General features: G+C 50.9%; 6 protein-coding genes across 6 annotated transcripts; 2 read left to right on the top strand and 4 right to left on the bottom strand.

The window, feature by feature from the left end:
- Window positions 1–299: 299 nt before the first annotated feature.
- On the bottom strand, window positions 300–2,185 carry POSPLADRAFT_1154199 (hypothetical protein; the record flags this gene model as incomplete). The annotated part of the gene is made up of 10 exons (XM_024486824.1): window positions 300–634; window positions 686–747; window positions 803–1,080; window positions 1,138–1,183; window positions 1,240–1,452; window positions 1,508–1,696; window positions 1,745–1,804; window positions 1,856–1,879; window positions 1,932–2,015; window positions 2,076–2,185. Coding segments are annotated over 10 exons (1,401 nt in total), but the record flags the coding sequence as incomplete, so codon positions are not given.
- A 1,306-nt stretch (window positions 2,186–3,491) lies between these two features.
- POSPLADRAFT_1049531 (hypothetical protein) lies at window positions 3,492–5,250 on the bottom strand (the record flags this gene model as incomplete). The annotated part of the gene is made up of 12 exons (XM_024479773.1): window positions 3,492–3,504; window positions 3,580–3,618; window positions 3,799–3,857; window positions 3,930–3,975; window positions 4,033–4,245; window positions 4,298–4,329; window positions 4,384–4,556; window positions 4,590–4,674; window positions 4,702–4,725; window positions 4,755–4,860; window positions 4,929–5,007; window positions 5,043–5,250. 12 exons carry the CDS (start codon window positions 5,248–5,250, stop codon window positions 3,492–3,494), a joined length of 1,077 nt encoding a protein of 358 aa, XP_024335113.1.
- Window positions 5,251–5,600: 350 nt separating this feature from the next.
- On the bottom strand, window positions 5,601–6,589 carry POSPLADRAFT_1041408 (hypothetical protein). The gene is made up of 6 exons (XM_024477904.1): window positions 6,523–6,589; window positions 6,357–6,466; window positions 6,139–6,306; window positions 5,933–6,067; window positions 5,842–5,878; window positions 5,601–5,779 (listed from the first exon to the last, which is right to left on the bottom strand). Exons 1-6 carry the CDS (start codon window positions 6,568–6,570, stop codon window positions 5,708–5,710), a joined length of 570 nt encoding a protein of 189 aa, XP_024335112.1. The 5' UTR covers window positions 6,571–6,589; the 3' UTR covers window positions 5,601–5,707.
- A 1,168-nt stretch (window positions 6,590–7,757) lies between these two features.
- On the top strand, window positions 7,758–9,494 carry POSPLADRAFT_1154447 (hypothetical protein; the record flags this gene model as incomplete). Its single annotated transcript, XM_024486852.1, has 6 exons — window positions 7,758–8,455; window positions 8,507–8,621; window positions 8,678–8,807; window positions 8,877–9,083; window positions 9,139–9,278; window positions 9,339–9,494. The coding sequence occupies 6 exons, from the start codon at window positions 7,758–7,760 to the stop codon at window positions 9,492–9,494; spliced, it is 1,446 nt and encodes a 481-aa protein (XP_024335111.1).
- Window positions 9,495–10,255: 761 nt separating this feature from the next.
- Window positions 10,256–11,783, top strand: POSPLADRAFT_1060811 (hypothetical protein; the record flags this gene model as incomplete). Its single annotated transcript, XM_024481305.1, has 8 exons — window positions 10,256–10,457; window positions 10,505–10,553; window positions 10,978–11,018; window positions 11,073–11,143; window positions 11,298–11,441; window positions 11,499–11,520; window positions 11,574–11,635; window positions 11,763–11,783. 8 exons carry the CDS (start codon window positions 10,256–10,258, stop codon window positions 11,781–11,783), a joined length of 612 nt encoding a protein of 203 aa, XP_024335110.1.
- A 582-nt stretch (window positions 11,784–12,365) lies between these two features.
- Window positions 12,366–13,025, bottom strand: POSPLADRAFT_1154414 (hypothetical protein; the record flags this gene model as incomplete). The annotated part of the gene is made up of 3 exons (XM_024486847.1): window positions 12,366–12,527; window positions 12,596–12,779; window positions 12,838–13,025. The coding sequence occupies 3 exons, from the start codon at window positions 13,023–13,025 to the stop codon at window positions 12,366–12,368; spliced, it is 534 nt and encodes a 177-aa protein (XP_024335109.1).
- Window positions 13,026–15,624: the final 2,599 nt, after the last annotated feature.

Below are 15,624 nucleotides of genomic sequence, written 5' to 3'. Positions count from 1 at the left end.
AAATCAAGACAACGCCTGCCGAGTTGTAGGGGTAAGTCAATGTCCGAAAACGCATCAAGAGTTGTCTTATGAAGCACGCTGCCGTATACTTCATTGTACTGAAACTTAGGAGTCCAGAAGACTTCTACGCCTTGCTGGGTATCAGCTGAGAACACCTATGGGCGCTTGAGCTCAGGTGAACGCTCATTTCTCCGAGACGCGCACCGAGACCCCAGGCTTCGTGTCATTTCTATATTTCGGGCCCGGTGTACCATCAACCCGAGCAACATGTCAAATGAGCTGAACGAGAACTTGGATTCTCATCCCACATGCTTAACCCCGCTCCATACCCTCTCCAGCCACCTCGCACACACAAACAACGGGATGCTCAGCGTAAAGCCACATAACATCCCAATGTCGCCTGTGCCAGCACGAGCAATAGGGCCAACCCACCATGCTTGATCCATGCATACCACGATGAACCCAATGGCGACAACGAATGTGAAGACGGCAGCATAACCTCTGGCCAGGTTGGGATGGTCGGGTTTGTTCCATGCATCGAGGACATGGTACGAGGACCACCTGTTCTTGCGGAAGACGAAGTGTTCTGCCAGCACGATAGCGCAGAACGGCGCGTTCCAGTATCCAACGAAGCCTAATGATGAATTTAGTATCAGATCGCGCCTCCTTACGCAACATAACATACCTAAGATGTCGACGAAGGTCGCGTAGAACCTGGAAGATCCCACAATGGCAATCGGCATGAGGCTGTTGAGAGCGTCAAATGGGGTCCGGGTCTCTGCTGCACGGCTCAGCGACGTACATGACTGTTGAGATGATTGCTAGTAGGAATCTCGGAATCCTCGCGGACACGTTTGATATCGCCCCGAAGCTTGTACATGCTGTATACATTGACGGCGCACACACGCTCGGTGCACTCAAGGCCAATAACACGAGCAGAAATTTGCCAAATCCACCGGCCGGTGATAGAATGGCTGCTATGAGACCCCCTATGTTGTTGCCATTGCCTAATCCTGCCTCCCAGGCAGGAACGTGATACGCAGTGGCTGCGAGCGCCGCGCCAAGCAGATGCACGGGCATCTGAACAGAAAATTCTCTAGACTCGATCGTGGGCACATCTGATGTGGAATGACTCACGCTGGATGTCAGTAGACCAAGGTATGCATAGAAGAAAATCCTCCAGCTGTGTCCCACGTCAAAAACGGTACAACATTAAGGCAAGAATGTAAACGCACTCACGAGCTGGCTTTTCCGTCGTGATAAACCCCATAATCAGGCGTCAAAGTTGCCCAGCTAATATTCGTGGCCGCCACCGAAGCACCCGCTGTCATGATAGCGGATGGCGGGATGGGCGATGGATTAGCCAAAGGTGTCATGATTATGTGTTTTCCACTGATGGCCAGCATGATGACAAAGGCTATAACATTTGGAATCCACACAAACGTTTCATAACTTGCCCAAGGATATGTCACATCAGCTGATGAATTACATAGGAATATGCACTTACCAATGCACCACCCGGTACCCACTGAAAACGACGAGAAGTGTCACGAGCGCAATAATGATGATGCCAATAGTTGAGCCAACGTGGGGTGATACGCTCCCGAGTGTTTGACCACCTATTATCGTGTTCGCTATGAGATAACCTTGACACGAGATCACGTTCAAGGTGCTCGGTATGACCGCTCCGTAGTAACTTGCGACATTGGTTAGAGCAAGATGCCAATGAAGACGGCTGACGCACCCCCAGGCAAAACGCGATTGTACCATAGCGCGCATCCCGAGCTTAGGTCCAAATACAGCACTGGACACGCTCGTGAGCTCGCGAACAAGTGATGAGTGGTAATGTGCATACAAGTACGCTGGGATTGCACATGTGCTAAACGCCTTTGAGCACATACATTCGGGTGTGCCATACCAAGAACGCGCACATTACATCGACTACCAGGATCATAAGGAATGATTGCCTGATCCCAAGACCGTAGAAAGCAGGGCCAAGGGTGCCGGCAGTCATTCTTCGTGAGATAGATCCATCTTCAGTGACATGATTAGTGAAGACTGGTCGAGGGGCGTACGTGAAGATGTTTGTATCTCCGGAGAACCAAATCAAGAATATTTGGTATAACCTTTTATCAGTTCTTTCCTTCAAAGGCACTGGTGCGATACTACAATGGTTTGTAATCAGTAGGGCACATTATGTCACCTAGATCACAGGGGACATACCCGTTCCCTTCAAGCCCCCATTTCTTGAAGAGGGCGGTCGCCCAAATGATGAGATCGTTGTACGATCCACGCCTGAATGGAACGTTCTGTACGCTTCCCGTGTCCTTGAAAAGGTCAAGCGAGAGCACTTCTAGGTCAACTCCGTTGTCCGAATGTGCTGCCTGCGTTTTGCTTTCAATCATGCAGCTCATGGTCCCTGATTTTGAGTGCTTGTGAGCAGTGAGATACCAGGACGAGAGTGGGTACGGACTGTTCGCCCTCTATACCACTATTTGAATGAAGAACCTTATCCGTCCTTTCCATTTTCAAGGAGCGGAAGTTGATACGAAGAAGGACAGAAGCCTGTTGTTCAAACAAGATTTGAGATACGCCTAGACGCCAATTTCTCGTTGCGGCCCAGACCGAGCCAGATACAACTTTTAGGTGATTTGGTGAACGACGATTGATCCGCTCGGAAAACGAGGTCAGGACAAGATAGTGTGGAAATCGGAGAAATACAAACTTCGTCCACATAACGACCTGCATGTGACATTGAGCCTGGCGGTGAACCCGTTTGCGTGTGTCGCCTGCTACAATAGAACGCTGATACCAGAAAAGTAATAGGAGAACCGACCAAGATGACAAAATGAGTACTAGTGGAATGAAAGCCTGATTTCTTAGCGCTGAACGTATCGACTTCGAATTCCGGTAGTCAACGATTAAACACGCCGACCTATCCGCGTCTGTCAGTCATCACATCCAATGGCATGTAGGCAAAGGACGTACCATGCTCAACCCCAGAACCTTGATCGTTGAGATAGTGAGGCCCTACTGATGCCAATGGAGAAGCTGCTCGAGAAGTACCTGCTGTATCTTAACCTTGTCCTTCATTCCCACGCTTGTTCGACACATCTTGCACACGTGAATATGACGACACCTAGAATGAAGCCGAATAACATCCCCACGTCGCCGGTGCCTGCACGCGCGATGGGTCCGACCCACCACGCTTGATCCATGCATACGACGATGAAGCCGACTGTAGCAACAAAGGTCAGCACAGCTGCGTACCCTCTTGGCAGATTTGGATGGTGGGGGTCATTCCATGCATCGCGGACGTCATACGATAACCAGCTGTTTCGCCGAAAGACAAAGTGCTCCGTAAGCACAATAGCGCAAAAGGGGGCGATCCAATAGCCGATGAAACCTGTACAAGAGATTACGGTCAGTGTTAGCTACTGTGCACTATATGATTGAGTGCACCTAAAATGTCAGTGAAAGTGGCATAGAATCTACTTGAGCCCACTATCGCAACGGGTATGAGGCTACGTGATGATTCAAGGTCAGAAGGGACGTTTCAATGGACCCTCATGTACGCACATCGCAGTCGATACGATGGCCAGGAAAAACCTCGGGATCCTTGCAAATGCGGAGGATACAGTCATGAAGCTGGTGCACACTGTGTACATGGCCGGCGCGCACTGGCTCGGCGCAGTGAGAGCCAGTGGCACGAGCAGAAACTTGCCGAATCCACCCGCTGGCTCCAGAATCGCGGCAATGAGTCCTCCGATGTCGTTCCCATTGCCTAGTCCAGATTGCCAAGTGGGGACGTAGTTTGCAGTCGCCGTGAAGGCAGCGCCAAGGAGATGTACGGGCATCTAATATATATGTGTTTAGTATTATAAGCTACCGCTCGGATAATTCAAATGCCTGTGAAAGAGTTCACTTACGCTCGACATAAGGAATCCAAGATATGCATAGAGGAAGATCCTCCAGCTTTGCACAATCGTTGAGCGACGGACGAACTCAGGTTAAGAAGTAGAACACGCTCACGAGCTAGCCTTGCGATCATGGTATACTCCATAGTCTGGCGTCAGAGGTGCATAGCTGACATTGGTCGCAGCAAGGGTAGCACCGAATGTCATGATCGCGGACGCCAAGACGGGGGATGGACTCGTTAGAGGGGCGTCGACCAGATGTTTCCCGCTCACCGCGAGCATGACGACGAACGCGATGACGTTTGGAATCCAGACGAACGTTTCATACCTGATGTTGAAATCTATTCCTGCAATCCGAAACTACTGGCTGGAATGCTCACCAATGCAGAACGCGGTACCCACTAAAGACTACCTGAGTCGATTTATGGATGACTGTTCTGGCGAACACGCCACGACGAAGACGTACCGCAAGCGTGAACAGACCGATGATCACGATGCCGAGCGTCGCGCTGAGATGCGACGAGATGGCTCCGAGTGTCTGCCCTCCGATGATCGTATTCAAAATAACGTATCCTTGCAGTGATATCACATTCAGTATGCTTGGAATAATCGCTCCATAGTAGCTGTTGACATCATAGTCTGAACCCCACGGTTAGTAATGGAAGTACGTACCCCCAGGAGAAGCGTGCTTGCACCATCGATCGAGTCCCCAGCTTTGGCCCGAAGACTGCACTAATGCGAATTGGCCTGGTCTCATCTGTGGGCGAGCGATCAAAGGACTTACAAGTACGCAGGAATCGTGTAGGTTCTGTCACATCGTCAATAACTTTGGCGTACAATGTCGAACCGGAATGCATACATTATGTCGACGACGACGATAACGAGACACGCGTCTCTAATTCCGAGACCGTAAAAGGCAGGACCGACCGTGCCGGCTGCCATCCTAGACAAGAGGGACGCATATTACCAAGTGTCTCATCAATGTCGAACTGAAAGTCGAAAGAAGCGCACGTTAGAACGTTCGCGTTGGCGGAAAACCACACGAAAAATATCTGATACAGCCGAGGGTCACTCCTTTCCTCCGGTGGGACTGGATCAATCCTTCATTACGGAATGATGAGTGACATACAACGTGAGGTGCAGCGAAGACATAGCCGTTAACTTCTAGACCCCATCGTCCCAACGTTTTTGTGATCTTGACGAGCAAGCCATCCTTTGATACCGTCTCTTCGCTCTGCGTTTCGTCGCTAAGCCCAGGGAACGAGTTCTCAGAATAACCCCTTTCATCTATATCTGACAGTCTCTTGCGCTCTTCCATCTCGATCATTGACATGGTTCAGCGAAACGAAGAGGAGAAGCCTTCGGAAAGCTGTATGTGCCAGAGAGGACCGGGTCACACAAATTCCTCATACCTTCTTTCACATTATACTTGGACGCAGCCTTATCCATGATACGACCTGCCAGAGAAGCTCGGAAGGGTGCCGTACCATGAGAACGAGATAGGCAGTGACGCCTGCGCCAGGGTCTGTTGTAATAGAAATACGCAGATAAGCGGATAGGAAGTGCACAAGAATATGCTCCCGGAGAAAGCGGTGAGAAGGGCGTGCAGGTCAGCAGCCTATGCAGAATCGAACTGGCGGTTAAGCGCATGGAAGAGTTGTATGAAGTCGCTATGACACGAGAGGATGGATAACAGGACACCAGACGTTCATTGCTATCGCGACCCCAAGATAAATGAGGTGCAGATTCAAGTGATACCAATAATACAACCGAGAACACGAACGGACAATCTACTCGCGCTGAATGAGAGCCAGCAGGCCGAGGCCTCCTAGTAGCGCATACTTAAGCTGTGGAAAGTCATTCTGCACGCAATACAATGGTGCTTCAGCCATACAATATGATGCATACAGTCGGGGAGACGTACCATAGCGATCGTAACGTATCCCACATATGGTAGAAACCTGGATGTATGAAATTCAATGTGTGAAGGGATGATGACGAGCTTGTATACTCACCCTCTGACCTTCCCTACTATATGCCGCCGCTCCAGCCATTCGAGACCCTGGTATAACTCAAGGTCGTCAATATGGTTGTTGTCGCCCTTCGTGAGAAGCAGTTGTCTTTGCGCGAGAGGACTTGCCGCAACAAGCCTGAAAATACCAACCAAAGGCATCAGTGAGTTATAACGTTGATGAACTAAGCAACAGACAAGACAACGCACCCTTTCTCGTTTGACACAACATCGTGTGTTTCCAATACACGATGGACGATCGGGATGTCGGCTCCGGGTATCTTGTACACCGTGATGTCTCCCACTTTATACCGTTGACTCGCGGGATTTGTGAGAAAGAGCAGGTCACCACGGTAGAATGCCGGCTCCATGGAGCCACTGTGTCGGCGTTTAAGCGTAACTAGCGAAACAGGCACCATAGGACATACCTGAGAACGACGACAATCGGAGACTCCGTGTTCGTGAGCAGCCCAAGGCCCTTCCACATCATGAACCCAGACGCCAGGACCGACATGAAGTTGAGGACCTGTAGTAGGACCTGCGTAGCGGATAGACATAATGGCCCAAAGCACCAAACATGACATAGTTGCTCACATGTCGGAAGCCAAGTCTCCTCAGCGTCTTGAGCTCATCGGCAAACATGACGAGGAGCCCTTCTTGCACAACGAGGAAACAGAAAAGGTGGATGTGGTCTGAGACGAGTCGGTCGCCCCAGAGCACCGGTACAGGCCACGTGGTCGATCGACCCCAGCCTGTTCGCAAGAGCGCCTCGGACCAGTGTTGTGCGAGTCGTCAAATGATCGCGCGACTGTCGTTTAGTCGCATGATGCCAGTCGAAACGACTACAAGCGACGACGACTGTTCCCACGGCAGCGACTATTCCCACGACCGTTCAGCCACACCTGACGCTAGAGGTGATGCGGGAATGGGAAGGCGATTTGGCCACAAAATAATACCATACGCAACAGGATGTGATGCTAGCAATATGTGTAAATGAGAATACATATAAATTCTATGAGCAGAGACTCAGCACTCAGTTCAGACTATCTTCTGCATCGAAGATGAGAAGTCGAGAAGCTTATGAAGCTCAACTTCATCCTGCAAATATGCCTGAGCCTGTTTTCCATCCTTGTGGGATCTTGAAGTCGAATAGATCTCTCAGTGACAGGGAGAGGCAGCCAAGTGAAGTCATTGGCCCCTCGTCCATGCCCTGATCCGACGATGCCTCTTTGGACTCTTCGGGCGCCTGCGTGTCAGAATTGCGCACGTGAATATTGGGCCGTGTCTGCGCAAGCCGTGGGAAAGTCGCGGCGACTTTTCGACTGTCGTACAGTCGTCGATTAATCGCCCCAGTCGTGGGAACGACTGGGGCGACTGGCAGACGACTGGCCCAACACTGCCTCGGACGTGCACCCACAACATTTGCTCGAGGCTCTTATTAATACCACCATCGTCTAGTCGCACGCTGCATATCCCGATAGTGGTAAAGTTATGAACAACGGCAGACGCTAAGGTCCACGACTATTCACAGGTGTAAGACCTATGGTAGCCTGCAGACTTCCGATACTCTGGCCTCTCAACGTACACCCGGATGGTGTGTGTTACGGATGGACACATCCTCTGATTTGCGTGGCAGGTGTTATCCAGATTGGCGACGTAAGAGTCTTTACTATGTATTCTTTCAAAGCTCAGATATAAGCTGCAGAAGGAAACCGCAGTGGAAGTCCTCCAGCGGGTCCTCAGCGGAGATACCTGGGCACCGATCCAACAGCTTTGTGGCCAGAGTCCCACTATACTTGGCCGCTGTTCCGTTTATCCACTTATTCATGATGGTGCTACGCGCCATCTACCTCAGCTGCACCTTGAGGGAGAAGCCCGACCTCGCGAATGTACGAGCGGATTGTCTAACCCAAAGCGAGATCGCCCAGTCTGACATTCCATTTAAAGATGACCAACCAATGATATATTACAAAAGACCGAATCGCGCGATGATGCAATTCTACTCTTTTGGCGATGGCGAACTAGACATTCTGCCTTCTCGGGAAACGCTAGATATCTTGGGCTCCAAAACGGATCCCGCCCGAGCGACCCTTGAGCACGACTTCTCACGTCCTGCATTCAACGCACAGCCTGCACTGGATGCGACGGTGCTTAGCCAGTTGAACGTAGCACAATTACTGGCCGACCTAGTTGATCGAGCGATTCATACAACTGGACACGCCTCGGAGGACTTGCGGTCAGGAGCACAGCTCCTGCATGATCCCACTCCACGTATTCCAACCCAAACGACATCACGGCTGCCAAAATGGCTCACCAGCTTGGCGCTACCAATGCCTATGGTCCTCAGAGACATTTCCGCCACAGGCAGGCTTTTGAGGTCCATCCACAGAAATACTTATACTGATTATCTCGTAGTGGAGCAGATCAATGTACGGACAGAACAGGCGTTGTTCGTCATGACCCAATCGACCACTTTCATGCAAAGGGATAGCTCACGGACAATCGAGTTTATCTCGCGATATGTCAAGTACGCTGTATCTTATGGGCACAAACTGCCGCTCTGATGTAGTTTGTGCAGGTTCTACAATTGTGTCTGGCTTGTCCTCAATGACATCATTATTGGCGTCGCCTTCGGGTCGTTCCTATGCGAGAACCAATTATTGCTGTCCCGGATCCTGGATCAATGCGTACAGGTGGGATTCCCAAGTGTCAATGCAACATAAATAAATACGATCTCATGGGACCTCAGCTGTACCTCGTCGATTCCATACAGCATGCGCTTCTATGGCTCGACAATTGGCCTGCAGGACTCAAACTCAACACCGAGCTTAGCCAGTTCTACTGTCACACGCTCCTCGGCGTGGTTTCTATCTGGGGTTGTGCGTCCTACACTATCCGCTCTCTTAGTCCGTTAGATCTGACGCACATCCATTATTCGACGTGTATAGATGTCCTGCAATGCGCCGCGCCGTACTTCCCTGCTTTCCTGTGGATAGCGGGGACCATGGGTGGATGCGGCATGACGATGGTCGTCTCGTTGCTATCAGACGCACTCGGCTTTCTGACGGCACATCTCTATGTCTGCTACCTGCTCACCACGACGGCGTTCAGCCAGCAGCTGAGCCTTGCAGGATCTCTATGGAATCTGTTCCGCGGTGCGCATCATTGTCGCCTCGCGGGCTAAGAGTCGTTGGTTCTGACCTATCATAGGGAAGCGATTCAACGTACTTCGGAATCGGCTTGACTCGTGGGATTACGACATCGATCAATTGTTGCTGGGCACGATTCTGTTCACGTTGGTCGCCTTCCTCTCTCCGACCGTGCTCACGTACTACGCGCTCTTCGCTGCAGTAAGACATATCATTCCGTGTCCTATTGTACACTCACTCATGCGACTTGCTTCCTTATAGACTCACCTCAGCACAATAACGCTCTGTGCTATCCTCGACACGGTCATTGCGTTGCTCAATCACTTCCCGCTCTTTGCCTTGATGCTTCGTATCAAGGACCCGATGCGTCTACCAGGCAAGCACTATTCACGCATGCGCAAATATCAGGAAGACTGACATCCACGTAGGACAGGTTGCATTCAGGAGATTGGCTGGACGAGGAGGGCCCTTGATCCTTGAGGTAATCCTGATCAACGCGGTGTTCAAGTCGCGAGTCTGATGTGAGTTCTATTAGAATCAGCCAGCCCCATTGTCATCTGTGTTCGTGCACTACGGTGAGCTCCTTGTGACGACATGACAAGAAGCGATCTGACCTGCAGATAGCCCATCTATGGTCTCGCCTTGCCATGCATTATGGTCCTGGGCGAGTCCTCCAATTGCTCCTGTCAGGGCGACGACTCGCTCGGATCCCGCGCACTGCAATTCATTTCAGCATGGTCCCCAAGGGCAAGGATGATGATGGGTCACAGAAAGAGGAAAAACAGTCATAATTCATATGGTGTAAAGGACCTACGGTGTGTGCATGAAGTGTGACCATGTCAAACTTGATAATCAACCATATAGTAAACACTTATCATTCTGACATATGCCAGAATGATAGGCATATTTTGTATGATTGATTATCAGTTTTAAGGACTGCCTTCTCAAGGCATTAAGGACTGCCTTTTCAAGGCATTAATTCGCTTTATTTTACATGGCTCAACTTTGAGCAGTCATGTGGTGCGCTCTCGGCCATTTGACAATGGCTTAGAGCTGTAACCTGACGTTGTAGTCAGATTCACTATTTTTCACACAGAAGAGAAATAGCAAAGGGTATGTCTCCATTGCCGCAGTATAGAGAAGTCGGTGCTGACCATCTTGCTGTGCGATGCTCACCTATGACATTCCAGGAGGTCGACACTATCATCGTCATGGCGTCAACGTCTGCCACGTCTGCCGGTACGGCACTGTACTGCTCGTCACATATGTCATCACGCAAGCTAGTGAGTCCTGCTGCCTATGTCTACCGCGACATGTCGTTGGTGAACAACACGCTGCCCTCCATAGTCAACTGTACCAGTGACTCGGGCTTGCCACGATGTGCGTGCACGATGCTGCTGATCATCGAGATAACGTATGTGGGTCAGACCTCGAGTACGTGCAGACAGCTATAACGCACATGCGCAGCGAGCCTCCGTAAGTAGCAGGTTCGTAATTGGCTCAAACACGAGGAAACGCGGTGTTTGTGCGTACTCGAAATGTCGGAAGAAGTCAGAGGCAGTAAGCTGGTGGTGAGGGTAGGAGCAGCGCCTGACAGTCATACGGAATGGATGGTAAACGCTACTAGTGACACAATCTCTTCTTCTCCCGTGTCCAATAACTCATACTTATACCCGCTCCGGCGCTGCCACCGTGCCCATCACCGTTATGCAGCTCTCTCGTGGAGTCTCGCGTCGCATTAAGCTAGTCGACGTGTCCGCGGGCAACGTGCCAGCTCGAACCGTCGTCGGAAAAAGCCTGATCAAGTTTCGGCCGACGGCATGGCTTTACGACATCCTTCAGGCCGCTGGCAGATCGTGATCAGTTAAAAGTACTTCCTCTTCACCCTGCTCCTACCCAGCGTCACGGTTGGCACCCTGAATCCGCGCTCCATCATCCAGCGTGCGTATCCTGTACTTCTGGCGAGATTGTTACCGACTAAATTGGCTGTCACAGCGGCGCGCTACGTCACGCGGCATAAGGCGCGACAAGTCTCTGTCATCGGGGCTTTTACTACCGAGGTCGATGTGAGTATCACATGTCCGCACGTTGCTTCCCAAAGCCTACTCACGGCTAATCTTGCCAATCCTATCCGCCGGTCAACAAGACTGTTACTTTTGGAGGTCCGGTGGCTTCTCCGTCTTGTGCCCGAGGATGCCTGGACTCTAACTTGTGCTGTAGACAGGAGATCCAGGGTCAGGTTGCGAAGACGATGGTCAAGTTCGGTTACCTCTTCTTTGGAGTTGGTGCGGAATTCAGGGCTTCAATATCCCCGGTGTGAAGGAGAATGCGTGCTTCATGAAGGAGTTGGAGGATGCAGAGAAGGTGCGTGCCCTCCACGTGTAATCAAGTTGGGTCCATACTGATGTCGTCATCTGCCAGATGCAACGCCGTTTCTTCGCCTGTGAGCCCAAGAACACTTACATGGGGGAGTCAACCTGACAATCGTATATTCAGGTTTGGAGCCTGCCGCATTCCCTGGTCAGACGAGTGAGGAGGCGACCCGCTTGCTGCACATGGTATGTAGACGCAGTTGCCTCAATGATCCCTGTTGTATGCTGTGGTTTGCGGTGGTCCTCCTGGCATCGAAGTCAGGTACATCGAGCTCGTTATCCCGTTTTGCACCAACCTTATGACATAAATTAGGCACAAGCCGCGTCGCATTAGGGTGTATGCCTCGCGCGCATCTTCGCGCAACTCGCACCCGGATCACCGAACTTTGGCCTTGAGCGCCGACATCGCGCCTTTTTCTTTGCTCTTCGACAACGCCTGCGAACGCAGAGGTCCCAACGTGCTTGACTTCGCATGTTTCTTGCCGCGCATATAGTCACCAGGGTAGAGCGCGATCGCGATCGTGGTCGATGGACGCTCGCGCAAATATAAATTGTACATGAGGTAAATATTAGTATTATTGATGCAACGTATGACATCATTTACCTTCGCCATTCTGCATGATGAAAACCCGCGGCTTTTCTGGCGAGTTTCATCCGTCAGAAGGAGCAGGTGGCTTTTATCTGTTTACAGTGTTGACTGTGTTTCACCCCTTTTTCGCACCCTTGCCGTGCGAAATCAGACATTCACACGGTAAACGGAGCAAATTCACGCGGAATTGGTCTCTTAGTGGCTACTATGTACAACACAATACGAAGGCGATGTAATCAGTGGCGGATACCTATGGTTTTTGCAAAGGGAATCAAATAATGTATCAGTCCAGATCCGTTACTAAGCTCCGGGACATGAACTCACTGATCAATCATAGAAGATTCCTCTGGGCGGCGGCACGGGCATGCCGCGCTCGCGGGCTGCTTCATTCACGAACTCCTCTGCGGCTTTCTTGACCCCGCTTGAGAATTTCCCGCGTCCTCTATATCCCCCAAGACCGCTATGCACCAGCACGCGCAACCGCTCCCGCTGGCGACGTCGAATAAAAACCGCGACCGTTTCTTGTCATGGATGATGAGGTTGAGCATGTCATTAACTGTCCATTCATCGTCGACGACGTCCCAGTATGTGGTGGCGACAGAACGATGGGTATTCTCGTAATTTCGACTCATTGCGATTGTATTGGCCATTCCGGTCCCCTTGTTCAAAAGCGTCACATGAAGCTCTACGGATCGCTTTTCAACAAGGTTAGCTTCCACAGGAGTCAACTGGAAGAACAGTCTAGAACAACATAAGTGAGTAACTTTAAGACAGATGGATATTCCAGCGCCGCACTTACCGCCAGTGGTACGAATAAATACCTCTAACATTGTCCAATGTGCCGGTGCAAGCGAGATGCACGCGCTTGATCGTGCTCGTTTTGTCAGCGGCAGTGACGGAATCAGTGTTGAAAATCGACAAATTATCTGACTCTCCGCCCTCAACCCAGTTGGCGGTGGCGATAGCTTCCATAAGGGCAGGATCCATGTTGCAAGGCGGATATTCGGTGTGGGGGATTTTCTGGTCGAGTAGGCTGGGCCTTCCACCCAGGACTCGGAAACTTATATAGCACGGAGAAAGTCCGATTTCGTATCCAGACGGCCATAAAGTCCGGTCAGTTGGATACTGTTCTACGAAAATGATAAACAGAAATTCTTGGATACTGATGCGGACCACGCTCATAGCATATGGTTCTCAAAGACGCATTTAGAAGGTCGTCGAGGTCTTGCTCACTGACAGTAGGCGTGCTGATTCCATGCAGTCAGTAAAATTTCAATCAATGCAGATAAATATGAATACATGGGATACAGAGTAGAACCCCAACTCGTTAATAAGGAACCGACCTGTTTTGTGCAGCAACCCATATGATATCCAAAGGGGTTGTTCACGAATCAGGGTTGCTCAATAAAGTATACGGGAACCTACCACGCACATGGGATTTGAAGACGGAGATGATCATAACTCCCTTGTGATTCTGAACACTTGGAGCCGACGTGCGGCGACCTTTCACCAGGAGATTGGCTGACGGAGCGCAGTGTCCGTGTACGCTGTGGACACTAGAAGCAGAGCCTCTGTCGGAGTCAATACGCAGTCACGCTGTAACAATCAACTCTCGTAACATGCTTCCGAGTCCCAATGTATTGAAAGGGGAATACTGTTATAGTAGACTGGTAAACAGTACCGGATCGAGCCACATTTCAGAGTCCTATTGCTCACGAGATGTATCATGTTGATTTGTCATTCGGTCGGTGAAGGAACACGAGCAGGCGTATGTGTCAAGATGATATCAGTGTAGGGTAAATAATTCATCGGTGTGTAAATTACCGTTTTTTACAGACCCAGGTTTTGGGACCCCGTTTTTTACATGGTAAAAAATGTAAATTACATAAATCACGGGACTATTTGCGCTTCGGCACGTGACACCCTCCAGTGTGTAAAAAACAGTAAAAAAGGTAGAAAAATGTAAAGATATGTTAAAAAAAGCTCCAGGGAGCATATTTATCGCATGCAAGGGCAGAAAGAGTATCTAGCATATGCTACAGACTACCTACACATCCTAATTGAACTCCCATAACACCTTGCCAAGTTGCCATCTTCTGCCTCATTTACATTTACTAGCTCCTCCTAAATATCCATGCAGCCGCTGTGGCTTCAAGTTCCCAGCCCTAGATGATGGGGGCGATTGTAATGGGCGAGATGAAGAGCGTGAGCCATTATGATGAGAGAGGACCGAGGGGTTCACGAACAACAGGGGCAGAGGCCCGAATACTGGTGTTGGCTTGACAAAGAGATACAAGAGGTGTTCGAACCATTCTAAGAGATTATAAGTACCTACGGCTAGATCCAAGACAGCGCGGCTAAGTCCGAAAAGGTGAGTCAGAACTTGTACTACGTTCGAGCAGAGTCCGTTGATATCTACAGAGACCGTGTATAAGTATGTAGACTACAAAGATACAAAGAGTAGCACACTGAAGCAGTGTTGACAAAATAATAGCCCGGGGTGCAAGGCATTGGCCCAATTGGCGGCTGAACGGGGGTACACAGCACGTGACACACCCTTTGTCGCGACTTGAGGTCTAGCGACGGGGGAAAACCTAAAAGGAGCTGGGGGCGTTCGACTGATTCTCACCGAAGCGATGGTGAGCGATGCTCAAACCTAAGGCTAGGGACAAGTTAATATATTAGTGAGGTAAGAAAAGGAATACAAAGGATGCTTACTGACCTAGGGACAAGAGGTCGAAACTGAGGTCCCTAGGGCAGCAGAGGCCGGCTTATATACATGGGGAGATTAGGGCAGGCTGTGCACGTTGGTCCGTGCGCAGCTGGTCTGTGCGCAGCATGCCGACGCGGCCCCGGGGGCCGGTGAGTCAGAGCGGCTGTGTCAGCGGGGCCCGAGCTGTGCCGTGCGCTGCCGCCCCATCTAATCTAATCGTACAGTAGATAGTGACGCGTCCATATCCGGTATGTAGTACAGAGGTTGCGGGTTAGAGCCCGCGAAAAGGAAGAAATTAAAAAACGGCTAGACGCCGTACCAACTCGTGACATTACCCCCCCCTCAACGGCGCATGACCTCATGCGAGGTGCCCTTGCCCATCTCCCATCCGGAGCGGCAACATGCTTCAGTCAGCGGCGAAGGCATTGGCTGAAAGTTGAGACCACCAAAGGTAGCAGCATTGAGTCGACGAGGGGCATTTGGATTCTTCCGGTGGAAGTCGGCTATGAGGGCCGGCGCATTGGCAACATTGCGCGCCGGTTCCCATGACGTATGCGAGTCGTCATAACCCTTCCACTTGACAAGGTACTGCAGCTGACGCCGGAAGATCCTCGAATCTTTGATCCGCTCAACCTCGTACTCCTCGTCGCCCTCAACCTCGATCGCAGGCGGCTCCTCCGGCTCCCGGCCCGGGATATCGCTACGCGTGTACTTGCTAAGCAAGGAGACATGGAACACCGGGTGTACCGGCACCAACTTCGGCAGGATTAATTCGTAATCCAGGTCTCCGAGCTTTCGCCGCACGGCATAAGGTCCGAGGCGCTTGGGACTGAGCTTCTTGCTCGGCTGTTTCAGCTTAAGGTTTCGGGCGTC

The sequence above is a fragment of the Postia placenta genome (genome assembly GCF_002117355.1).
Source record: "Postia placenta MAD-698-R-SB12 unplaced genomic scaffold POSPLAscaffold_15, whole genome shotgun sequence".
NCBI lineage: Eukaryota > Fungi > Basidiomycota > Agaricomycetes > Polyporales > Adustoporiaceae > Rhodonia > Rhodonia placenta.
The sequence above is the reverse complement of the archived record's forward strand: the minus strand, read 5'-3'. Positions and strand labels throughout refer to the sequence as shown.

Coding starts and splice junctions, on each gene's coding strand:
- POSPLADRAFT_1041408 (XM_024477904.1), bottom strand. CDS start 6,570: ATGTTTGCCGATGAGCTCAAGACGCTGAGGAGACTTGGCTTCCGACAT. Junction 5,879..5,932: donor ATAGTAGGGAAGGTCAGAGG/GTGAGTATACAA, acceptor TCATACATCCAG/GTTTCTACCATATGTGGGAT. Junction 5,780..5,841: donor GATACGTTACGATCGCTATG/GTACGTCTCCCC, acceptor TATTGCGTGCAG/AATGACTTTCCACAGCTTAA.